The sequence below is a fragment of the Hippichthys cyanospilos genome, chromosome 20, assembly GCF_059441005.1.
Source record: "Hippichthys cyanospilos isolate Australia breed blue-spotted pipefish chromosome 20, RoL_Hcya_1.0, whole genome shotgun sequence".
Classification (NCBI taxonomy): Eukaryota; Metazoa; Chordata; class Actinopteri; order Syngnathiformes; family Syngnathidae; genus Hippichthys; species Hippichthys cyanospilos.
In genome coordinates this window covers 13,710,911-13,737,500 of record NC_142388.1, presented here as the reverse complement: position 1 = coordinate 13,737,500, position 26,590 = coordinate 13,710,911, and the positions used below count along the sequence as shown (strand labels likewise).

General features: G+C 37.7%; 1 protein-coding gene and 1 long non-coding RNA gene across 2 annotated transcripts in view; one reads left to right on the top strand and one right to left on the bottom strand.

Moving 5' to 3' along the window:
• The window catches only part of slc16a10 (solute carrier family 16 member 10), a 62,241-nt gene extending 37,220 nt beyond the window's left edge, over positions 1–25,021 (bottom strand). Inside the window, exon 1 of the mRNA XM_088403753.1 lies at positions 24,507–25,021. Coding sequence (XP_088259879.1) covers positions 24,507–24,789 — 283 coding nt within the window. The 5' untranslated portion in view covers positions 24,790–25,021. The remainder of the gene's footprint in view (positions 1–24,506) is intronic.
• Positions 23,932–25,724, top strand: LOC148407473 (uncharacterized). The gene is made up of 2 exons (XR_015863848.1): positions 23,932–24,792; positions 24,888–25,724. It is a non-coding gene; the product is annotated as an uncharacterized LOC148407473 (long non-coding RNA).
• The last annotated feature ends 866 nt before the right edge of the window (positions 25,725–26,590 follow it).

Sequence of the window (26,590 nt, the reverse complement as noted above, 5' to 3'; positions counted from 1 at the left end):
CCCCCTAAGAAGGATTTTTTATTTTATTTTTTTAAAATTGCTGCTTAATTCATACTCCACCAACACAATATCAATCAGAAAGCTGATTTTCGACTAAGGGGGTTGCATAGAAAAGATTGTAAGAAAAGAAATTGGGGTTGACTTTGCCCTTTAACCCACGTGTGTCCGGGGATGTTTCACTCGTCTATGAAAGGGTCAAAACATTGTCAAATATAAATATACATTTACTTTCAACTCCTCAAAATACGTGTGTGGATTTAAAATAAATAAATAAATAAATATATATCTATATATACTGTATACAGTGGGCCCCTGTGTTACAAACTTAATCCGTTCAGCAGCTAGGCTCGTAACTCGAATTGCTTGTATGACGGGCAATCCAAACCTATGTTAATTAGTGAATGCATGCAACGCGTGCAAAAACCTTAAGTAAAAACATCACGACTTTATACACATATTAAAAATTACTAACATAATCTACTGTACAGTTAAATTTCATAACATAAATATACAAAGGAAAAATGACAAAAGCTGGTGGTGGGTGGAGGCGGAGGGGAGCATAGTCAAACCCGCAGAATTTATTTTATTTTTTTCTTAAATGAGAACTTTTCTTAAACGAGAACATATCACCGCCGATTTCCTTCTCTTTAATCCATAATAGAAGTCTCTCCATTTTGTTGTCGACCGAGGTCCGTCCCGACAAGGAAAGTCTTGCCCTGAGAAGACTTATTTGCTATCATAGCTTCCTTTTTATTGAGAATTGTACATATTGCCGAGCGGTTACGGCCATACTCACTAGCAAGGTTAACTATGCGTGCGCCTCCTTCGTATTTTTTTTACTATCTCCTGCTTCGTTTCTATTGTCATCATCCTCTTACTTCTTCCTTTACCGCCACTTGCAATTTTAGAAGCCATGTCTAACAGATAAAGTTTGCAAAGTCTTCACAACACACCATCAAGCTAGATGAAGGCGTTCGGCCAATAGCATATTGGCATTTCTGTGATTGAGGTGACGGCGGCCAGTAGCATATCCACATCTTCGTGACTGAGACCGTGACTGTGACCTTATAAGACCAATAGTATAATCGGCATCTCCGTAACTGAGACCGTGACTGTGACCTTATAAGACCAATAGCATATGTGACATGCGAGAAAAGCTATTTTTGTCGATGCAGCAAAGCGAAAAAGATAGTGCAGATACACTGACCGGCATGTTGGATGGTTCGTAAGACGAAAGGTTTGTGCGTAAGAGCTGGTCCACGTCGTCAGATGAAAATGATGTAAAACAGGGATTTCGTAAACCGGGGGCCCATTGTGTGTACATATATACATAATATATATACATAATATACATAATATACATATATATATATATATATATATATATATATATATTAGTATTTTTTTTTTTTTTGGGGGGGGGGGGACCTCCGCCCCCTTTATGTACAAAAATTGTAAAAATGTGATGATGGCAAAATTAACTATGCTGTATATTTATGTTTTTATGAAATTGAAATGGAATATTTTTATGTCATAGAGTATTATGACTTTTGAAGACTCTTGCATTACGGGAGTCCAGGCTAAGCCAATCATTAAAGTCATTGAAAGGCTTGCAAATATCATAAATTGGCTAGTTCCAACTAATGGTTTTGGAGTGTCAAAAAAAATTCTATTGTTCGCGTGTTGTCCAAAATTGACAAATTTTCCATTTTGAATAGCAAGAAATGAGCCCGACACAGGCTAAATTTGACACCTCCCGGGCGTATCGCTTGACCTCCCATTTGCAAGCATTTAGAAGGGACAGCAGTATGGCATATTGAACGTTGTCATGTTTTGAAAAATCTATGCAATATTTTAGCCTCCTAGTGTTTTTTAATGCTTTTCCTTTGATATCACATATCAAAGTTAACTGAGAAATTGAGATTTCTTCATATACATAACCATTACATCTTTGTTCTGGTGATCACGTCCTGAAAACAATACATGTGGTAAACTATGTCGGCCAAGTACAAAGGACCCCATGATTTCCTGATGACTTTGTTTGTCAGTGACTTCACAGTTGTTGCGAGCATCTGCTTGCCGAGGTATCTATTAACTAAAGTCAATGGAAAAACTAATGGACAGGCATTAATTGGCTCATATTGCCCAGGATGTGAAAGACCAATTTGGACAAATAAGCAGCTGCTCTCTGGCTTGGAATATTTTTACCATCATTTCACCACAGACAAATCTACATCATTTGTACCATAAATTATGTGCTTCGTACACTTTAGCCAATTATGATTTTCAAAGTCTCTTTCATGTCTCGCAAAGACATGTTGGTATAAACACAAAGTGAAAAGGGTGATGTGTGAATAAATCAAAGACATGTTGGAATAAACACAAAGTGAAAAGAATGAAGTGTGAATAAATCATCTGCACAATTGCCAACAAAGTACCAACAGAACTTTATGTCCTGCATCAAGCACATCAACTTGAAGCAATGAAATTTGGGAGAATTACACAGTGTATGACCTAATTTTCTAGCTAAATGCAGCGAACATACCAGTTCTCAAACTTTTTGGAGTCAGTGATCCCTTTTGGAATGCAGATTTTCCCAAGGACCCCCATTGCAAATGTTTGGGGAAACAAACCAAACAAAAAATAATTTAAGCCATAAATGCACTATCAGTATTATAATAGACTCTCCCTTAATATAAATGGGCTAAACTAGCCCATCAAAAGGAGAAAAATGATAGCCACGGTGAAGAGGGAGAGGGTCAATGTATCGTTTTGACAAGAAACTCACTTATCAGATGTTGACCATACAAATTAAAGAAAGTTGGTTTTCTTTTCATCACATAAGAATGGGAAAAAGGGGGGGGGGGGGGGGGGGTCACGTTCTGTCTGGGTTTTTCGGGTTTTTGGATTTAGTTTAAGTAGTTTTTGGTTAATTTCGTTTGACTCATTCGTGTTGGTTTCCCTGCATCTGCCTTTTTCTCAGTCTCGTTAGTTTTATCTCGTCCACCTGTTGTCCGTGTGCCCCCGCTCCTCACGTGTTAGCCTATCCGGTTCCCTTGCCTCTTGTCCCCGTCCAGCTGTAGTGTGTTTTCTGTAATTAGTTTTCATGTATTTAAACAACCGTCCCTCGGTTGCCTTCGTCGGATTATTGTACCTCTCACCCCATCGGTCTCGTCAATTCGTGTCCCCTGTGCCGCTGTGTTTTTTCCCTCCTACTCGCCCTCCATTCTTCCCCATCATCCGAATTAGTCTCGTGAGTTATATTCATTTCCTCATTTATTTTGCTACTTTATCAAGTTTTTGTCTACTGCTTTTCCTGCCTTGTTTTATAGTGAAAAGAGCATTTTGAGCACATTCTCTCCGTCCTCCTGCGTTTTTGAGTCCCCTTCCCTCCGCGTCCTCACGCCGCCATGCCACGACGTGACAGGGGCTGCCATACTGATTGCAAAAATTGTTAAGTTTGAGTTTATATCTCAAATCAAAGACAAGGATAGCAGATTTATCCTAGTAAGGGGAAGAATTATGATAAAGAAGTGACTTTATTTAATGTCTAGGCGCCACCCAAAAGAGATACAGTACTTCCTTTTTTAAAAGGGTGTTCAATTTAGTTGCAACTGAAACATTTGGGGTGCTTATTTGTGCTGGAGATTTCAATACATGTTTTAACCCACAATTAGATACAACAAATAAGAAAGAGGAAGTAACATGACAGAAAAAAAATTAATAGAATGTTGAAAGAACTAGGCTTGATTGTTGTTTGGCGGGCCATGCAGGGTTTCTCACCTAGGGTACATACACATTTTACTCTGCACGCCATGAGTCTTATTCCAGATTAGATTTATTTTTTTATGTTCAGTAAGGATAAATACAGATTAAGGAATTGTAAGATCGCATCATATGGGGTTTATTTAACGCTACATCTAGACAGTAAACAAAGGAAAACTACGTGGAGGCTTTACATCGGTACTCTGAATTAATTCTCTTTTAAATCGGCCGCAGAAAATGATCTTGCCCTATATATGAATTAAAATGACATGGGGATGTAAACTGAAATATCCTATGGGATGCAGCAAAAGCGGTCCTAAGGGGGAAACTCATTGCAAGAATGACTGCATTAGAAAAGGCGAAAACCAAAAAAAAAATGACTGGACTGATGGGAAAATTTGAGAGAATACAAGCAAATCAAGCAATCAAACATTGGCTGTAAGAATCCCCAAATTGTATCCCAAATTAGAAATCTTAAACAGGAAAAAGATAAAATATTGGGTGAGGAGGTGCAAAAACATATAAGGTTTTTGAAATGGATAAAATATTGGGTGAGGAGGTACAAAAAAATATAAGGTTTTCGAAACAACGTTATAATGAAGTGGGCCCCAGGTAACCGAGATCAGTGGTCCCCAACACCCGGTCCGCGGACCGGTGTGTGAATCAACTGATACCGGGTCGTGTGGGCTGCACCCGAAAGAATGTTTTGGAGTTGATTTAGTTTAATGCTACGTGCACACCGAACGCGAACGAGGAGAAAAAGAGGAGACTTTTGTATTGTAGTCAATGGAGTTCGCGCGAATGCGCGTCGGGCAACGCAATGGACGTGAATGGAGCGACGCGAATGGCCGCGTGCAGTCACGAGAAGCGAAATTTCGCCTTTCGCGTGAAGTTAATTTTTTTAACTTTTTTCGCATTTCGCGTTGTGACAGCCAATCAACTTCGGGAACACTCAACAGCTCACGCAGGGGGCAGGAATGAATCATGGCGCCCGCTTTGCGGTCACCGGAAACGATCCAACACGACCAGCTGAGCTTTCAATACAAAACAGAGCCAAGCAAGAGCACTCACCTGGCTTGTAGAAAGGCGGAAGCGAGAACTTGGGACAACTGGTATGTGCAGCGTTTGCTTCACTTAACAGCTGTTGAACCGTAGTTACTGTGCTAATCTAACGATAGCGCAGCATTGTCAGCACAATATTTAGCACGGTCTCGGCCAAAGATTGCGACCTTGAAAAGTGTTGGCACCGCTCCTGCCCGCTGTTCATATTAAATATATTACATATATAGTGAGAAGGATGGTGTTGCTTTTAGAGCAGCCAGCACCCCCCCCCCATCCACAATCTGGCCGCTGTTGATATTACATACGCAGTGAGATAGTGTGAAGGATGATGTGGTTTTTAAAGCAGCAGGTTTTAGCAAAGATTTTATTGGTTGCCTCCAAGAATCAACGTTAATGGTAGCCTTTCTGGCTCAAGATCCTTAGACGGGGCTGTTGACAAGGTTGCCCCCTTAGCCCGAGTCTTTTCAATTCTTTTTTTTTGAACCATTGGCCCAAGCAGTCCACCAAGAAGCCAGATTAAGTGTATTTCAATAGGAGGAGAAGACTACAAATAAGCTCAAATGTGGATAATGTGTTAATTACGTTAAGGAGTCCTGATTCAGGCTTCCTTTCTTAATGACAATGTTAGACACATATGGTCAATATTCTGGCCTAAATATACATAAGACACAGGTTATGGTGTTTGATTATGTCCCCATACAGGAACTTAGCAGCTTCAATAATTTATGTCAAAACCATGGGTTGGGTGAACAGGGGTAAATAGGTACTTGCATCTTAGAGATTACTTTTACAAAAAAATTGAGAGGTCATAACCCAGTACAACTTTCAGAGATTGTTCACATATTTATGGATGCTTATGACTGTTAGGTAAATGCCTAATAAGCAAATTGTAAATGGTAAATGGATGGTAAATGGACTTTCACTTATATAGCGCTTTTCTACCTTAGGTACTCAAAGCGCTTTACACTAACTAGTCATTTACCTACTGATGACACAGCATCAGGAGCAACTGGAGGTTCAGTGTCTTGCTCAAGGACACTTAGACATGGTCTTGATGGTTGGGGGATCGAACCCACGGCCTTTCGGCTGGGAGACGACCACACTACCACTAAGCCGTGCCGCCCCACACAAATTGTAGCAACTTATCATTTCACTAACTTAGTTAAACACAGACTATGTAAAACATGGTTGGGAGCCGGACATTGTAATTCCACAGGATAAATGTTTGGACTCTTGGAAAACACAGGCTTCCTCCACACAGTTTCATGGAACTGGAGAGACTTTTGCTGGAAAAACCTGATTCGCTATTTCATCACCCCCAGAAGAAAATCTAAACTGACTGGGAGACAATTGAGATGTTGGAGGGAATGTGGGGAGCCTGTGGTTGATCACTCTCACATTTGGTCCTGCCCCACCATCCAGATTTTCTGGGGAGAGGTGGCGGAGTTTATTTCCAGTGTATTGCTTTTTGATGTCTGTGTTTCATTCTCAGTCCTCAGTTACCTAGGAATTATACCAGATGGGACGGAAAAGAATGATGTTTACCTTGTAAAGGTACTGTTGGTAAGTTTTGGCTAAAGACAGCCTGTCCCACCCAGGGGGGTTTTGTCAATATTGTTAATCAGTTACAGGGTCTTGAGCAAATGACATACTCCATCCGTCATGTTACTCCATCGCCAAGAATCTTGTATATTTAAATAAGGTAGTGGATTGTTCCTAAAGATTTGCTTTGTGTGCGAGACTATCTTGGTTTAGTCTTGCTCTTTGCTAGTGATTTTATATAATCTCCCGGACAAACCCCCCCCCCCCCCTTTTTTTTCCTTTTAATTATCACTGTTATTTTCTTCTCATTCGAATTCATTTTCTGATTGACGCTATTTCTCAGTGTTGAGGTTGTGTTCTTACTTTGCATTCCAAAAAAGACAAGATCAAGAGTTAAAAAAAAAAAATTAAGCCAAACATAAGTGCTGTTTTTATTCTGCATCATATTCAAGAATATTTGTTACTTTTCAGTTATACTGAAATTTAGAAAATAAAATTTGCAAATTGCAGAACCATTGGTTCTCATAACAAACCAGGTAAATTTTCCCAAAAAGGTTGCTGCTAATTATTTAGTAAAAACAGCATTATTGAATAAAATACTGTTTTAACTTTGCTGGCTTCATCACCTCGTTAAGCAAGCCATTGAAGACACAAAACGCATTAACAAATTGAAAAATTAATACAGTTTTAAAAATATATCAAAGTGATTGAATTGATTGCTTTGTTGAAGAGTCATGAATACTTAAACAATTTAATACAAAATAAAACGAAATGAACACAAATATATATATATATATATATATATATATATATATATATATATATATATATATATTTATATATATATATATATATTTATATATATATATATATATATATATTTTTTTTTTTTTTTTGATGAATAACCCAATATTCTGTCCTTCCTAGATGTAACAATGGCTTCTATCTAGGCAGACATACAGTAACAACAGCAAATGAGTGTAACTTCTTTGATTCACTTATGTCAGTAGGACAGCTCTCACTCAATTGTATTGTAAAACTATAAAGAAAAAAAAATACACCAAACATAGCTCAGGTAAGTTCCATGTGCAAAAAGGATATCTCTTACTAAATGTACACAAATTGCGTGGATTAAATCAATCATATAACTGAATTATGAATAATATTCCTTTGGATACAAAACGTTAATTAGATGCAAACAATTATGATTATCAATGCAAAACATCTGCCTATGCTAACATTTACCAGAAGGAAATACCTAGCACAAACGAAAATGCCAAGGAGCTAAACACATACAAAGCACACTGAAGATAAAAACTAACATTAGCTAGCATATTATCTACAGTCACAAGTTGGACCAACAAATGACTAATTTGGGGCATATTAGCATATATGAAAATATTCCAACAAAGAGAAAACAACTCACAGACACTTGTGGGCTAGATCTCACAAAAAGAACGAACAATGCGCTCGCACCGACAGCAACTACTTTCAACTAAAATCCGTCCTTCCCCACAACAAAATGCACTATTAACAGCGGCCAGAGGCGGCGTCAAAAAACAAGGAGTGAGCCAAACAAAATTATTTCACAGACCCCCAGCAGTCAGACCCCACTGTGATAAAAGACACTGCTCTTGGGCTCTATACATTCTTCATCATATTGGAAAATATTTTTAGCCTCTCACATTTACCCTCAAGTGTTTTTTTATGCCTTACAAAAAAAATAACAAAGCAACATCCTGGTAAGTATCCTACCAGTAAATATTGCATCTTGTTTTTGTGCAGTTACATGTTAAAAGAAAATCTATAGTTGGGATTTTCTTCCTCATGTTCTCAAAAAAAAGGAATCTACAGGGAATGTGGCAGACCAAGACAACTGTAAAGACTCACTGACATTGCAAAACAAGTTCCTCCTTGAAAGTAAAGTCAAAAGCAAGCCTTTGTTATTGCAACACAAGCATATATATATATATATATATATATATATATATATATATATATATATATATATATATATATATATATATATATATATATATATATATGTGTGTGTGTGTGTGTGTGTGTGTGTGTGTGTGTGTGTGTGTGTGTGTGTGTGTGTGTGCGTGTGTACCATTTTAAATGATTTTTTTTTTTTAACTGGCCTGTTTTATGGTTTAAAAACTATGTGGTCCATGTATTAGCTTACAGAAATAAAAAAGACCCTATCACAACCCACATCAGGGCCTCCGAATGTTACACACATCTGGCATGAATTAGAACATGTAAATCGGCAATCTTCCTTGCATCAAATGCTTACGGCAGCTATAACTAATAGTGACTAGTTTATTGAGGGCTACAGTGGTAGGACTGGTGAAGTAAGAGTACTGATTGTTATACATTTTCAACACAAGTTCCAATATATTGCCCACATATGTTTTTTGGCTTGGCAAAGTAGGAAGTGAAAACCGGCAAGAACTGTGATTTATGTGTGTGCTAAAAAAAAAAAAAACAGATCAAATGTACACTTGGTATTTGTTCTGGCTGCAGTTACTAAATGTCCACATGTAAAACGTTAAATGTGTTCGCTAGAGGAAAAGAACGGGGTGGTGGGCATGTCCACGGCTATGATAGGGGGATTTCTGAGCAACCCTCTTCTATAGAGGCTTGGCAGAAAAAAAAGAATATTTCAGAACTTCTCATAGTGTTGTAATATATTTCCTCAGGAATTAATCTGGATTATGTATATATATATATATATATATATATATATATATATATATATATATATATATATATATATACACATACAGTGACATATATGCAATATTTTATCGGCATTGAATGATGTGTCAAAACTTTCTAAATTAGCTGGCACTCTAAGGGTTGCTTTTTAAGATCACACTTGGCACTGAAAGAGTTCAAATATGAGCCTTTAGGGTTTTTGGAAGGGCGACCAGTCATCTGAGAGTTGTGGTCTCTTTAGTGTGTCATCTAGAAATTAGCCCAACTAGCAGCTGACAGTTAAACGGGCCACAAAACAACGTTGCTCCTCAGTGACCAGCTTTTGTGTTTCTGGCTCGGCTCACTTTCTTTTGTCAAAACCTCATAAACATCCAATTTGACTATGACTCATAGATAAAAAAACAGTGGTTTGTAGAGCGGAGCCACAAATCAACTTTAGGAGTTGGTAAAAGAGATATAAAATTTAGACCATCCGAGCTTCAAACACTTTAGAGACAGGGGCAGCCCTAGAAGGTGGCCAAAGGTGGCCATGCCACCCTCTTATATACTCTGGCCACCACCCTGGAGAAAATAACAAACCGGCTTTGAAAACTACAGAAAACTAAATTTAAAAAAATCTCCAAACATTAGAAGAAATTACCGTAATTGCCCTAATATAAGATGCATTTTTTCCCCCAAAAAAAGAAGGCCAATAGTATGGGTGCACAAAATAAACGGTAACTTAAATATTAGATTAATTTATTTTTTGTCAATTCAAGGAAGATTAATCTGTCAGCCACATCAGCCGGACGTTGATGCACAGATCGGCCATATTCTTTCTTACACTAATTACCGTAAAGGGATGATCTATAGCAGGGGTCACCAACCTTTTTGAAACAGAGAGCTACTTGTTTGGTACTGAGTAATCAAGGTACATATGAAAAAATAAATAAACTCTTTTCTGCCGAGCAGCCACTGTCTGCCTGCTTCAGACTCAGACCGGAAGATAGTAGTGCATCTTTCTGTAGCTGCACGGCTGCTGATGATGTCACACTTTAATCCTATATTAATAGAATATATTTATTTTCCATGTCTTATTTTTCACCCCCTGGCTGTTGTATTCATACATTATGGTTTACTATAGAAAAATTGCATTAGTGTTCCTGAGTTGAGTCTTCATGCCGACTGAAGATGTGACGCTAGAAAAACAGGAATGATTCATGCTTTGGGAATCAGATTGTGGTGAATGAATTTTTGGAGGAAAGACATGAATATGTTTTATTAAGTAATATTGTACTTGCTATTGCAGCAGCGATGCACTTTTTAAAAATGTATTTATTTTAAATTTTTGTCACGGAGCACATAAAAAAAAACAACTGCCAAACATTAGAAAGAACAAAATATATTAAATAAAGTTGATCAGCAATTTGTGGCATCCACTAAGGATAACTAAATAAAGCATAATGGAGAAGATTGGATTATATCCCTTTGCTTCTGTCTCTGGCTGACAATAAATCAATCACCAAGAACTCTTGTTGGAAAGTTTTCAGATCTCTTGGGTTGTGGCCTCATGATTGATGTTCATGAACAAGAAGCAAAATAATTGGCCCTCCTGTAGGGACTGAAGTGGTGGTCAGCCTCAAACATGTTTACCTTTTATAAGTGCTTTATCGCTCAACAGCCTTCACGGAAACAGTGCAAGCGTTTCGTTAATCATTAACTAGATTTACTCCATTATCTATAATGGTTGAGTTGACCAGCTGTTAAGAGTCCCATAATATAGTACAGCTTGTGACCTTATCAGAGAGTGACTTTAAACAATTTTTACACAGGATGTAATAGATCATTTTAGGTTAGGAATGTTGGCATTAAACTTCCAAAAGATTACACATAATTTCCCCACATTAAACTATCTACAGTGGATTTAAAATGGGCACATCTAGAACACATGAGTTTTATTTGAGATTAAATCAAAGACATGTGACTATATAAAAAGGTGTGCACTTCTGTTTCACCATTTATGATACTATTATATGCACAAAAGTAGCTAGAAAATCAAGACCTCTCTATTCTTAGGCAAATGTATGGAAGGTAGGGATGGAATAAATCTTCCTGTAGTACACAATATTCTTATTCTTATGTTTTGGCTTGTTGAGCCATGAGTGAAATGTAAAACACAGGATCTGTGTGCAAGACTAAAACACAATGCCAAAGGTGGTGAGAAACCCAGCCAACTCATCACATTAAGCCTTGCCATTCCATGTTCACTAACGCTTTTGTATGCTTTAATTTTAAAGTGTTTTTTTTTTCTTTTCCTCGGAAGCATGTCGGAATAACTGTGCCTTGACTTTCTACTGCACAAGCTGTTACTCCTTCCCGGAGTGAATCACAAGCCATAATTCCCAATGTAAACACAGCGTTGTTTTGAAATCGCGTTCAATCGCCAATTCGGGGAACTACAAAAAAAAATAAAAAAATAAATAATGACACAGATTTTTTAATGTATGGTGCTTGTTGCTAATATTTAGTGCAGAGTCTAGCATAATAAGTATATTTACTTTTTCAGTGCCAAGCGTTATCTAAAAACGCAACTCCTTGAGTGCCAGCAGATTTTGAGCATTTTGATGCATATTTCAAGGCCAATAGAATATTCCATTGTAAGACTTGTACGAGTGGTGCCATATGAAAGACTGGACTGAAAAACACACACACGCACACAGGTGATAAGAATTGTCACTGGCACACAACCTAAGTATTTTACATGACGAAAATTCTCATCCATGGTACTGAAAGACTCAAGTGCCCCTGTGACAGTCGGATAAGTTTTCAGAGGCAATTTATACTGTAGACAAAAAGGCGTTGGTGCTGACATCCTGTATGTGTGTGTGTGTATATATATATATATATATATATATATATATATATATATATATATATATATATATAATGTGTGTGTGTGTATATATATATATATATATATATATATATATATATATATATATATATATATATATATATATACGTATATATATATACATATATATATATATATATATATATATATATATATATATATATATTATATATATATATATACATACATATATATATGTGTGTGTGTGTATATATATATATATATATATATATATATATATATATATATATATATATATATATATATATATATATATATATATATATACACATATACATACATATATATATATATATATATATATATACATATACATCTATATACATATGTGTGTGTGTATATATATATATATATATATATATATATATATATATATATATATATATATATATATATATATATATATATCTCCATACGTAATACATGTTTTGTTAAACTTGCTCAGCTGCAGCTAAAAATGCGACAGAAATTATTACCCTGTTTATATTGACATTTGTACACTAGATTGCTCATTTTGTGATCATTAAATGAAAGACTAACAGCCATGCAGTCACAGATGCAACAACAACATTAAAATTGTAGTACAGTCGGCCCCCGGCTTACGAGCACCCTGATTTACGAACAATTCGCCTTACGAGCGTGGATCAGGGAGATTTTTGTCCTCCGCATACGAACAAACCTCTCGCCTTACGAGCAATTCGACATGCCGGCCATTGAGTATGTGGTAATGTTCTCGTTTAATTGCGTCAATAAAATCAACAGTAGCGACATCATCACTCAATAGCAGATACTTGTGGCAGTAACGTGAACGCTATTGGTCTTACAACGTCACACTGACTGTCTCACTCACGGTGTCTAAATATATTACCATTTAAGTGTAGTGTTTGTACAGCTAAAGGGAAAAACAGCTGACATGAAATTAAATGTGCCGATTGCAGGACAAAGAATTGTCATTGGTTTAAATGTGTGTTTTTTTTTAATTAATTGTCAATACATTCCAACCGTTTAAAAAAAAAAAGTGTGAATAATTATCAGTCAGTCACGGAGATGCGAATATGCTATTGGTCGATTAAGGTCACCCGGTCTCACTCACGGAGATGCTATTGGCCGGCGTCACACGTCAATCACAGAAATGCCGATATGCTATTGGCCGAACGCCTTTATCTAGCTTGATGGGACAGGATGGAAGGAAGGAGAGAAAATTAGTGAAAAACGGAAAGTTGTGAAGACTTTGCAAACTTTATCTGTTAGACATAGCTTCTAAAATTACTAGCAGCAGTAAAGAAAGAAATAAGAGGATGATATTTTAGTATCTGCGTGATTTGCACCTTGACTGAAAGAGTTACTGTAACACTGTAAGACCAATAGCATATCTTTCGCCGTGTTAACTTGGAGCGTTGGACTCTGCCCCCCTCTGCTTACACCCAGCTCAAGTCTCGTCGTTTCAAAGGTATAAGCTATTTATCCATTCTATTTATTATATAATGCAAGTGTACAGCAGATTATGTCACTCAATTTTAATATATGTATGCAGTGTGTCGTTTTTACCTATGGCTTCGGCGCGCGTTGCACGCATTCACGAATTAACATGGGTTTGGATTGCCCGCTATACGAGCAATTCGAGATACGAGCGTAGCCGCTGAACGGATTAAGTTCGTAACCCGGGGGCCCACTGTATTACAAAAAGAAATATGCTTCTCATCTTTCCTAGCCCCATTTTAAAAAGGACTATATTGCCATGAATCTTGTTCAGGAATATTTCTAAACTATGAATAAACAACTCAAACAACTGTGCATTTAATGTTGTCCTAGGTAGGTCAAACTCCTGTAAAGTACTACATGTCTCTGTTAAGCGAAGTTCATTCTGTTGACTGATCAGGAGATCTACAAAAACATCCTGGCTGCCTGACCCACAGCATAACAGAGGTAGAGATACAAAAATAATATTTTCAATGTCTTAGACTGTCAGTGATCCAAATTCCCGTTCAGCAACAAAACACCGCCTTCAAATTAATGGGTGTGAACTTGCACTTTCAAAGACAAGGTAATTCAAAAACAAATAGTACGTTGAGACATTTTACTTATTATAAATAGCTAGTGAAGAAAAAAAACAAAACAAAGAGTGCAATATGTGACTGTCAAAGTCTCATTTCAGTCCAAAGGTCTTTGGCTTTCCTCACGTCAGGCCAGTTTATCAAATGCAGCTCACCAATTCCCACAGGAGGAGAACCAGAGTCCATTACATGGATAGAAAGGCCACTGACCTTGACCTAGGTCAGGCACATCAATGGGCTGAGCCACTCCGCCCCAGTGTAAACCATTCCTATTGGATGATTAGGAGTTCCAGTTTTGTGACCAGGAGCTTGGCAACAGATGACACATTGTGTGAGAATAGCAGGTGTAGCAATAACTGCAAGTTAATCGACAAGTTCAACCCACTCAACAACAAAATTGCATCTGGCATTATAGGTGATCACCTGTCTTGTCGGATTCAGTTTCTTAATCAGTAAGTCATTACCTCCACTAAGGAGATGTTTTTACGCTATTTTTTCATTCAAAACATAATGAAAAAAGTACAGATTACACTTCCTAGTTATTATTTCTTGTTTTCTTCTTAGGTGATAAGTTAAATATGGCTGGTGGCTGAAGGATTCCATGCTTGAACTAAACTGCTGTGGTACGACAGAGCAACACGTATCACCACTCGTGCTAAGTATTGTGCTTAAAAGTGTATTGAGATATACTGTTATATAACTGGAAATGTTTGTAAAAAAAAAAAAAAAAAAAAAAAAAACTATGGCATGTATATTGACAATGACTAAAAAACACACAAGGAAATTATTACAATAGACAAATTATATCTATCATTTATCAATGACGTCTATGAGCACACATGAAACTTTTTTTTTTTTTTAAAGCAGCATGTCCACATGTTTGTCCTAAACTGTGTTAATATGTCTCTAGCAGTTGGAAATACTTTAGATGGCACTGATGTGGCATGAATACACAGGTAGCATTTTGCCACTCGTGCCTCCAATTGCGCACCGCTTCATACCCTTCTTTTTCTGCCATTTTTGCTCCTCAACCGGAAACGAAACAGATCTGTGATGTCACTCGCATTGGTGAAAAAATTCGAACAAAAACCAAGGAGAAATCTATTGTTATAATTTATCAAATACAGTAACACCTGGAGATATGGTCGCTTCTGTACAGGTTTTTTCTTTATATTACAAAAATTGCCATAGTCCGCATCTTAGTCCAGAGCTTGGCGTCTGTGCCAACACAGGCATTGAAATCACCCATGAGGACAAGCTTGTCGGACTTAAGGACTCTGGATAGGGCAGCCGCAAGAGTCTCATAGAAGTCATCTTTGATGTTGCTCTCAGCATTCAGAGTGGGGTATGAGGTATGAGGAACGAGCAATTTTTAGGTCAACTTTTCCAGACCCTTCCCCAATTTGGGGTGAGCAGTGCGGGCCCTGAATAGGGCTGATCAGTCACATAGGCAGCTGCCGAAGAAAGAGCTTGTTCCATTCCAGTCTTCACAGCGACCATCACACCCATGCCGCCCCTGTGCAGGACTCCAGCTAGGAGCTTCCAGTCACATCCTTGACCTGCCCCCATCACTTTATCCTGTCGCCAGAGGACTTATCGGAAAGAAGCTGAAGCTTGCGCAAAGAGTGGATTTGTGTGAGGGATGGAGCGCGCAGTTCCTTCCCCCACAATCTTGGCCACATCCACTATATTCCAGTGGCAAGAGAGGAACTCGAGACAACCTTCAGTTGAGTGCAATTGCAGGGAACTGCCAGAGATCCACACTGCCAGAGACCCAGTCTGCTGGAAGCCTGCCCATATGTGTGCCCCCGGAGCACAGATTTTTCGTTCGGGGTTTACTCCCGTAGCCATGGTCAATCCCAGGTTTGGTTTCTTTCTCCTTTGCAGACATTGTAGTGGTTCTCACCACCGTCTTCCGCCAGCTCTGCCTTTGGTCTTCTGAATCGCACTTGGTCCTCAACCTCGACCTTTCGACCTGTTCGGCTTCGGTAACCCTGCCAGGAGTGCGAGACTCCTGCCAACATAGCTCTAGAGGTCATGGAGACACGCAAAGTGCCCCACCACGATAAGATGACGATCCAATGGGACACCACCTATATATTGTTGGTCAACCACATGATATCGTACGAAGAACGACAATTGAGGAAACAAATGAACTTCAATTTAAAAAAAAAAAAAAAAAAGTAATCCCTTGATTTTTGTTTTTTTTAGCGCCCTGAATTGGCAGTTTGAACTTCAACTATCAAGTTAGTTTAGCGTTGTCGCGACTATGCTTCCAAGAGGAACTTTTAAACATAAGTGTGCCTTGGCCGTTCATGTCACTCATAACTTGTACTATAAGTACAGTTTATTTTGAAGCTCTGGCTGGCTTCCTCACAACATACGGCTTTTACTATAATACAGTGGCTTGACAGTCAGTACATTGTCTCATATTCACCGCCCCACTTTTAAAAATAAATAAATAAACGGATCTTGTCCAATTAGTTACTGCCCTCCCCTCGCTGTAGATCATGCCAAAAAAGTTTGAGCGCTCCTGTGCTAACTTATCTCTAAAATGGTTGGAAGCATGTTCAATAGCCATGTGTATGACAGTAGATAACAGCAAGAAAATGATTCAGAAATTTCTTCAGTTGCAATGTCAAATTTATAAGTTTAGACTAATTTGTTTAAGCGTTTACTGGGCACGGCAGCCGCTTTCGGCCGACAATATGAAGAGGCAAACCGGTCGAAAGGATCTGTAACAGTAATTGCTTAAATTCTAATGTACCTCTAAATTTCCCTGAAATCCTGAAAATCCTTGCCAGTTTAGGACTTAAAAATAGAAAAATGTCTACCTAATAAAGGTAGTTTTTGCCTGTTTAGAGTATCGTCTGAAAGCAGCCACTGTGCCCATGTTAGTTATGTTTTGTTTAGTTATGTTTCCAGGATGTCTGAAAACAAACACACTTTTCTCTATCTTGAGGGTATGGTCAGCAATCCAATCAAGCGGAAATAGAAAACTCAGAAAGGAAAGAAAGAAAATCCCACTGCTTCATATTTAAAGGTACTGTAAATCGGACGTACGATCTGACGAGGAGGTAAGAATATAAGTAAGTGCAACTCAGAATATTTTGTACTGCGGCGCATATGACAGCAGCAGAATTGAATGGTTCCGGCAGAGGAAACTGCTGTCTTCAGATAAAGAGTGGAAAGACAGGTGAAGTCATGTCCTGAGGATAAGGTGGGTAGTTCCTATTTCAAAACATTCTGTGTGTAGTCTAAATTTAAACCAGCCATTTTGTAAACATCAAGACCACATAAAAATGCAGGATTGTAGTTATTGTATAAATAATCATTTCATGAGTTTAACTAACTGTAATCATTAAATTTTTATTAATAGCACAATGTTTTAAGTAATATTACATTATTTCCGATAAAAAAAGTAGTATCTAGTTGTGAAACAGTTTATAATACTATTTAACCTTTGTGCAGTATTTAACCAATTCGTTGGCTCATTAGATAGTAGGTATTTCACATCAAAGAATAAGCATTGCAAGACAGAAGGGAGCCGAAATTTCACCCAGATGGTGACAACATGTCAAAGTTCAACATGGCACGACCACTTAGTTATCACTTTACCAGTAGTGTTTCATCCCTTGACGAAAGCACTGTGGAAGAAAATGACCCAAAAATGATTAAAATACCATTCAAAGGTTAAACAAGTGGGGAGTGAATGGCATTGGGGTGAGCCATTTCTGTTTTTGAGAGATTCAAAAAGAAAGGCACCCAAATAGCACTGAACTACTTGAGCCTTACCTTGCTCATGGGCACCTCGAGGGTTGTCAGAAAGCAGACTAGCATCTGTCCAAAATTTAGCACAATTTTTATCTTTGTTGTAATTGGCTTATCAAATGTTATGTCTTGTTAACTATTTCAAAACTAAAGCAGTCACAGAATAAGATAAGAGAAAATATTAAACTGCCGTAGAGTTGCAATGATTACTCAACAACGGACCATGTTGAACTCTTGTATGGTGTTGGTATTTTTTTTTTCCATGCACTTTGTGCGCTCTCATGAATTCTTTGTGCCAGTGCTTCTCAAATAGTCAGGTGGGCCCCCTGGGGGGATGCTAGGTGGTGCAGATAACCACAGGGAAAAGGATTTGTTTCTGTCATGTGAAGTGTAATAAGTGCAATGAAATAATAATGTATTTTTCTTTTTTTCCTAATACTTTGATGCACTTGGTCATTTTTTTCCTGTTTTAGACTATGCTGTAAATGCTCTTAAAAATAATTAACAGTTGTTGAAAGTTGATTTATATTGTTTTTTTATTTTAAAAAGGATACAGGCGTAGGTACACTTATACAACTTTTATAGATAATGATCTTATTTATAATCAGTGCGTTGAGTGGGGGCGGCGGAAGGGGGGGGGGTCTCTTTTCTAGGGGGAGGGCTTGGCAAACTATAATTGAGAAGCACTGCCCTAAGCCAATGTTCATGGGTCTGTTGCTTGCTAGAATTTAATACAATATCTTATTATTTTCTGTTAAAACACTCTAAATTTACTTTATTATGATTAAATGTTATTTGAACTACATGTCTTTTGATAAAAACTGAAAACATTTTGCCTATTTTTTTTCCAGGGAAGTACAAACCCAGTTCTTTTGGGCCGCTAACCTGCATGTTTTTAATATGTCCGTCCTCCAACACACCTGGTTCAAATGATCATGTTTGTTATCAGGCTTCTGCCAGGCTTGCTGATGAGCTGATTGTTTGAATCGGGTGTGTCAAAAACATGCAGGATAGCGGCACTCAAGAACAGAGTTTGAACACCTCTGGACTAAACCATTTACTGACTCATGGTCAGAACATATTTCTACATTTTTGCACTGACACATTAAAAAAAAAAAAAAAGTCCTGTCTTTGCGCAAAGTGATGCAAATTCAAATTTTTTTTTTTTAAATCTTCTTTAATGAACCCGCAAAAAAATCAACAGATTAATTGAATAATAAAATAATCAGTTGCAGCTGCAAACTGCAGTTCTAGTTGAAGGAGAAATCCAACAGTTATTTATTTTTACCTCTGTTATTTCAGTTATGTACTCTCAGTGAGGCGGAAATACCAATGTCAGAAGATGAAAATGTTCCTGGGAGGATTTATGATGTTTAGCTCTATATGGGCAGCATGGCCTCACTCAGTCTTCCACCCTTGGAACTGCCTGTATCATGTGTACCGCAAACCTCCTTAAAGGAGCCAACCCCAAATGGAGAAGTAGCATTTGTTTAGTTAGTTTCATTTATTTAATATTTTCTTTTTCCCCCCAGTCAAGGCAACCCCGAACAGTTTTTCATTTGCAATACTGACCTGGTAACAGACAGCAGGATTAAAACAAAGAGAAATAAAACAGTACAACTATGTCGAGAAAAAAAAATCACAATTGATAAAAAATAATTAATTACATTGTTTGGATAAAAAGGTTTTGCTCAGCATACTTGAGCTGATTCTATTCCAGTCATACTCACCATGATTTGAGGTAAAAAAAAACTTGGGCATTTGGTACAAAAACAGATCCTATGGAGCCAAACATCTAGTCAGAATACAGATAAGTTATTTATCTTATGGTAAGATGACTGGGGTATGCAAAGCCTGGCGACCATAGAGTATAAATAATTTCTGATAACAACAAAAAAGGACAAAACAAAGGGGGGAGTGCTAGAACAGTTTCACATTTTTCAACATTATCCTGAACTAATTGAGAGCTAGTTCATAAAATTGGCTTATCACCCACACCTTTTCCATGTCTTTCCCAAAACTACATTAAAAAATTTAGTTCTCCCTGAGACCCCAATTTACTGAAACACAGTACACTAGCATACAGTTACAGTATCTTACTCATCTGAATGGCAATTGACACATGACCCATTTTCCCAGTTTCCCTTTTTTACTGTCTTGCAAAGCAGACTAAAGTTATATGATGATTCTTTGTTCATCTAGAGATTGAAGCAGCAATCATTTTAGATGGAATCAAATCATTTGAGTCAGGGACCCAAAATCAAAATCGAATCGTGATTCGTCAATTATTCCCAATCAAAATATTAATCATTGTCTATTTACTCTTTTAGTCAGCAAAACCTGACCGCTTACTAACATTTTTTACAACTTAGTCCACCTTCTTTGTTTTGATCTCTCAGGTCACGTTTTCTCGTATTTACCTGAGTTCTCCTTGTCATGAGGTTTCATCTGCTGGATCTCGTTATAGAAAAAAAGCCTCCTGAAAGTGCTATCTTTAGGCGTGAAAGAAAATCAACTCGGCAATTTTGTTGGTATCAGTGACAAGTGAGTACAAAATCAGCTAACAATGAGCCAGAAAGTATGAAGCGAAAACAAAATGCTTCGGAAGATCAAGAAGAGGAACAAACGTTGACATGTTGAAGCTAAGTAGACTTTTCCACCAAAATGGACCATTATAGATGATGACAGAGGCAACATGTAAATTCATTCAATTATTTTAATTCATTTTACTGTGACATTTGTTAATATCCGTTGTTGGTTTTTGCTCACATCTTGTAAATATAGTTCGAGCCCTAAATTTGGTTCTTTTTAGCGTGATTTTTGGGACTTCAAACATTTCTGCTGGGACCCATAGTTTTTTAGTATTGCATGTCCCAGGGACCCAACATTTTTCAGAGGTAAAATGAGCACCCTATAAGTCAAAGTCATTTTAAATGGGTTGACTGTGAATGTTATTAGTAATTAAAAACATCTGTGAGTATATTTCCTAGTTCCAGAGGAAATAACAAGAACATCTTACTGCTGCTTCAATTGAAACAAGATGCCTATGTTCATTGAGAATGAATAAAATGTGTGGCCGAAGTGGCAATTTATCGACAACATTTTGAGAGCTTTTTGAGCCGTCTACTTTATTTATTAATACTATCAAAGGGGTATTAAAAAAATGAATTGTAACTTTCCATTGCTCAATATAGCTGAATAAGGCAAAAAAAAAGAAATGCAGTTTATAACTAAGATGGAGGTTAGGTTTTTGGATTTTCCTAAGACCGCACACATCACACAGCTGTTCATCGAGCTTTCATAACATGGAATGGTTTTGAGCGCCGTGGCCAGTTACATAAGAGAGGTTTAAGTCCAACTTTGCACATTCCCACACTCCCTTTGTCTCAGCTCAACTTGAGGGAAGACACCAATCATTATGACAGTGCGCCGGTGAACTCTCGGCAGGGGGAAAGGCAGTGCGTGTGCACTCAAGCAGTTAGGAAAAAAAAACAGTACTACCACAATAGCTGCTAATCTGCCCATGCACAGATGTGTGCTACAAATAGTAAACGAGAGAGCAAGTAGTATAGCCGTTTAAGTCAGTTCTTTAAATACAATTCAAGTGTATGTCAATAAATTAAGGACCTAAGCCAGTAAACACATCTTAGTATATGAGACAATACTCAATGACCCTTTTGTTTGAGCAGTTACTGTATATGACATCAGCGCAACTTGATCGGACCCTGAACATGACCTTGTATTCCAGGATATCAGTGACACGTTATCGATGTTACGTCTATGATCACCTTTGATCTTCCTGGACAAGAAATTCAATGCTTTGGAACATACTATGTTTGCATTGCATCAGCTAATCTAAAAAGCAACATAAGTGGTGCTTTGCAAGGAAATTAATGCCTACATTGAGGAGGGTGGAGACAAAAATAATTGACAAAAGTAATGTTTGTCATTGATCGGACAGAACCAGCAGATTAGCATCAGATGTTAAGATTGCCAGTGACGAAAATCCAAGAATGTGATGCTTCATCCTAAAGGTGAATGTTTCAACGACATTTAACCAGATTTGTTTTGACAAACGGTGACCAATAATTCAGTTTTGTGATCATCATTAGCAATGTGACGGAATAGGACTGTTGCTTTTGTTATGACATTCATTTACAAGTGAGCTTGATTTTTTTTCCCAGTTGTCTTTGGACGAGAGGTGGGGTGGGTACACCCTGGACAAGTCATCAGCCAATCACAGTTGTTATGTTCTTCATGTATGTTCTGCTATGTTGCAGTATAGCAGGGTGTCCAAACTTTTTTGTTTGATGGCCACATAGAGAAAAATGTCAAGGCGCAAGTGTTGCTTTAAGCAATTAAAATGCATACGTTTCTATCAAAGGTTATTGGGCAAATATTTTAAGGTTTTCGCAAAATTTTAGTGTGATAGACTAGATCCACAGTTGAATCACACCTTCTTGACCAACCTATATTAAGATACTGTATTTTTTTTAAGTTACTTCAGGAACAATAACGTGGTGTATTCCTAAACTGGACCGTGACACAAAGTGGATTAAATGAATGTTGCTTTTAAATTTGAATGATCTTTATTCATTAGTGTTTGAGAGAAATTGTAGTTTTTTTTCCTAAATACCTGCATAAATAATTTATATTTTCCCATATTAAGAAAAGCACGAGAGTATATAAACTATTTTTTAACACATTATCCCGACCAAGTAAAATGCCATTTTTAGTTCTTGTTGAAAAAAAGAAAAACGTACAGTATATAAACCTATAATTCTTTTTAACTAGCCTTACGGGCCATGTCAAATGTTTTTTAGATAATGCTGCCGGGCCTCTGAAAAATGTGTCTGATCTCACAGTAGTCACTTGGGTAAACAATGTCCCAAGTACAATGATCAGCAAATCATCTTCCAAGACCTCCATTTCAAACAAATTGGACGGGTCCAAAGATGACTACCAAGGAGAAAGAAGAGGATGTCTGTGATTTAAATAGGTGGAGCTATTTGGTGTGTCAGCATAGAAACTTCAAATAATTTTATTGTCGCAACATTAGTTTCAAGCATTTGCATCCACATGCAGACGTACATTGCCTCACACTTGTCTCGTTTCCGCCCCCACCCTCCATAACCACAATAGTATGTTATTCAAAACATACGATGAAGAAATGCATCTATAAGTACCGTACATTTGTTTTTTTTTAATAACACACAGCATTTGTTCTAATTGGACTGCCATGATCTGTGTAGCCACTAAAGTCAAGTTATATTTGCGTTTTTTTTTTTCCGCCCAAATTTAAGTAAAAAAGGGAGGTCGACGTATACGAGAGGTTGACTTGTACTCATAGACATACAGTAAACCTTCTGTAATTAGTCCACTTTAATGCGGTGGTGTGTCATAGAGAATGTTGTCAACAGCAGCTAGTTAACCAAGTGTTTAATGGCTTTCTCCTCAAACAAAATAAACAAAGAGACTAGGACATGGAGTATGAGTTGATTTCTCCACAGAGTGCAACTTTCTGCCCATATGGCGATTTTTGATCAGCTGGCAAGTCCTAAAAATACTCAGAAAATGAGATAATAATCCAAGACAGTGACCCCTAACAGCTTTGGGGACGGGGAGTGCACAATCCCACAAAGGTAAGGCATCCCAGAAGGCTTTGCGCCGAGTACTACAAGCGAACTATTCCAACACTAAAGAAAATGTCAGCTTTTGGCAGGCATTGGGAACCACGCCTCTCACTTACCATGCAAGTTGGCGTGGGCTTGGACTTTGATAATAATATTTCATTGTTGGCATGTGAAGATTAAAGACATGTACTTGAACAGCAACAGTTTCTTTGTCTTGCCACAAGCCTTTTTATCATCATTGCCAAAAATCATCACAAAGTGCAGAGAATTGGCAAGTATGTGGTTTACAAAGTGTTAGTAATGAAATTTGTATTGTTTATCTACTGAATTATTGAGCAATGACACACCTTTAATTAATCAATAAACATTTACACACCAGAAGGACCTGTTCCGGTCTTATATTCTACTGAATTTGAATGAACTCCCACAATGCCAAGTACGGTTGTGCGGAGTACGAAACCGGAATCAAACGCAAATAAAAACATTCATGCGTGGAAAGAAACAATATCTGGCAATCTCATAATGCAAAACGTGGACTAGAGCTGTGCCTACCACTTAGAGATAATTTAAATAGGGAGGATATCAAACTTGTTTATTTCTTGACAGCATTACTTTCCACCTTTAGAGGTTTAAGGATGCGTTTTTTGCAGGATTTCACACCTGGATCCCACACACGCACGATATTCTCCACGTCGCCAAGTCACGCCGTAAAGAGTCATGCACACTGTACTTCACACCACCAAACGACCAGATGTCTTACTGGCTAGTTGCCGTTGGCTAATTTCTTCCTGCAACGCAAGTAGTTATTTGCTCACACAACTTTGTAAAAAATTAATGTTTCATTCCTTTCACACTTGGTCCTAAACTAAAACATGGCCGCAGTAATATTTTAATGGCAAGTCAATGATTCCTTTAAATGTGTGGAACTCACTACAGTAGACGAAGCATTTAAATTAAAACATCAACTGGATTTTAAGATCATGTTTGCGATTAGAAATGCGACGAAGCAATTATTTCTTTTTCCTAGGAGCGGCTGCTCACCTGTCCGAAAGCGGAGGTCTTCGTCGTCCTCGGAGCCAAACTCCCGTAGCAGGGAGAGGAAGAGGATCCCGAAGGCATTCTGAATCCCGAACACGGAGCCGTTGCACCACATGGCAGCTAGCATGACCAGCCATCCCCAGCCGCCCTCCGGGTGTTCGAACGTGCAGTCCGTCTTTTGCTCGGGGACTGTCACCTGGCCGTCCCCGTTCTCTTTCTTTTCCAGCTCGAGCTGCTCGCTGGCCGGGTCCTGAATCTTGGTCGTCGCATCATTATCATCTGCCATTGTGTGCGTCTCAACTTCTGGATTTAACTTAAATGAAAAGCAGGAGTAATTTTAAAGATGTGGCTCCGGTTAGCTGTGGAATGACACGTGTCTTTCAGGTGTCTGTGTGTGGGGACGGCGCAGCATCCGTGGGTGAAGCCGCTGCTGCTGCGGTCAGAAAATTTTAGCATCTATGACAACTGTCAAAAAGCTGCTGTGGCACTGTTATTAATAGCGAGTGCGACGGGGCGGGGCTTCGAGATATCACGCATCTGATTGGACGAAGGTATAGAGGCGTAGCTATACTGTATATATTTTTTTGTAGGCAAGAAATTTACGGTACAGTATATTAAAAATGATACAATTATACATTTGTACATCTGTGGAAATTGGAACTTGTAAACGTGTAAAAAATATTTTGCAGTTGTAGAAAAAATTATTTGCAGTAATGTGGAAAAAAAACGTCGTTTAAGCTAAAGTAATTTACACGAGTTGTGAAACAATTTTGTTCAAAAAAGTGTACAAGGAGTCAGGTCATCTCTTTTGCTGAAATTGATTTTATTGTTTTGTTGGCTCAGTTGTACAGTGGCGAGAACATCGCTGGATTATTGCATTTGCAGCCTTCCAGCATCTATCACTGCTCCCAATTCCCAGCTTCCAGCTCGTTTCCTGGTTCCTTACCTGTTCGATGCTTGTTCCTGTTTTTGCTTGAGTATTTAATCTGTTACTTTTTCTTCTTGTGTCTGTTTAGTCAGATAGTCTACTCATTGTTTTGCTACTTTGTATTTCTTTGTGATGTCCTCCTGCTGGTTCCGCCCCATAGTTAATTAATTGCCGTTTTGCATAGTCTCTTCCAGTTGTACTTTGAGCATCATTTTCACCCTTGTGTTGTACTTTGACGAAGTTTGTGTTTTCACGCGGTGTGCTTTTTCTGTTAATAAACCTTTTTGCCTACACCTCAGTGTCTCCTGTGTGTCCCAGTGTCACACGACTTTGTTGGTATGCAGATATCTTGCAGAAAATTTGAATATTGAGATTCGCATTGAATTTTCTTTTTTGAAAAAAAAAAAAAAAAAAAAAATATATATATATATATATATATATATATATATATATATATATATATATATATATATATATATATATATATATGTATATATATATATATATATATATGTATATATATATATATATATATATATATATATATATATATATATATATATATATATATATATATATATATATATATATATATATAGTTCACAAAAGTTAAAGGAGCACTTTAAAGACACACATTAAATACATCAGATCTCAATATGAAGTTGGATATCCATACAAATAATGACAGGGCAGTGTCTTAGGAACAAAAGTCAAATGCCAAGTCTTTTAATGGAAATAAAAGTTTTCAGCCTTCAGAGGGCTCAATTGTGTAGACACCATATAACCAGCATGAAATGACGATGTGGCAGGCTAGTTTTAATTTCTGCAACTCAAAATGCTTTTCAGTATCTTGTGTGGCCCCCATGAGCTTGTATGCATGCTTGACAACGTTGCGGCATGCTCCAAATAAGACAACGGATGGTGTCAGGGTGAATCTGCTCTCGTCTGTAAAAAGTACATGGCGCCAGTGGCGGACTTGCCAATTCTGGTGTTGTTGAACAAATGCCAGTTGAGCTCCACGGTGCTGGGTAGAGAACACAGGGCCCACATAAGGATGTCGGGCCCTCAGGTTACCTTCATGATGTCTGTTCCTGATTGTTTGGGTCGAGACATCCACACTTGTGGCCCTCTGGAGGTCATTCTGTAGGGCACGAGCAGT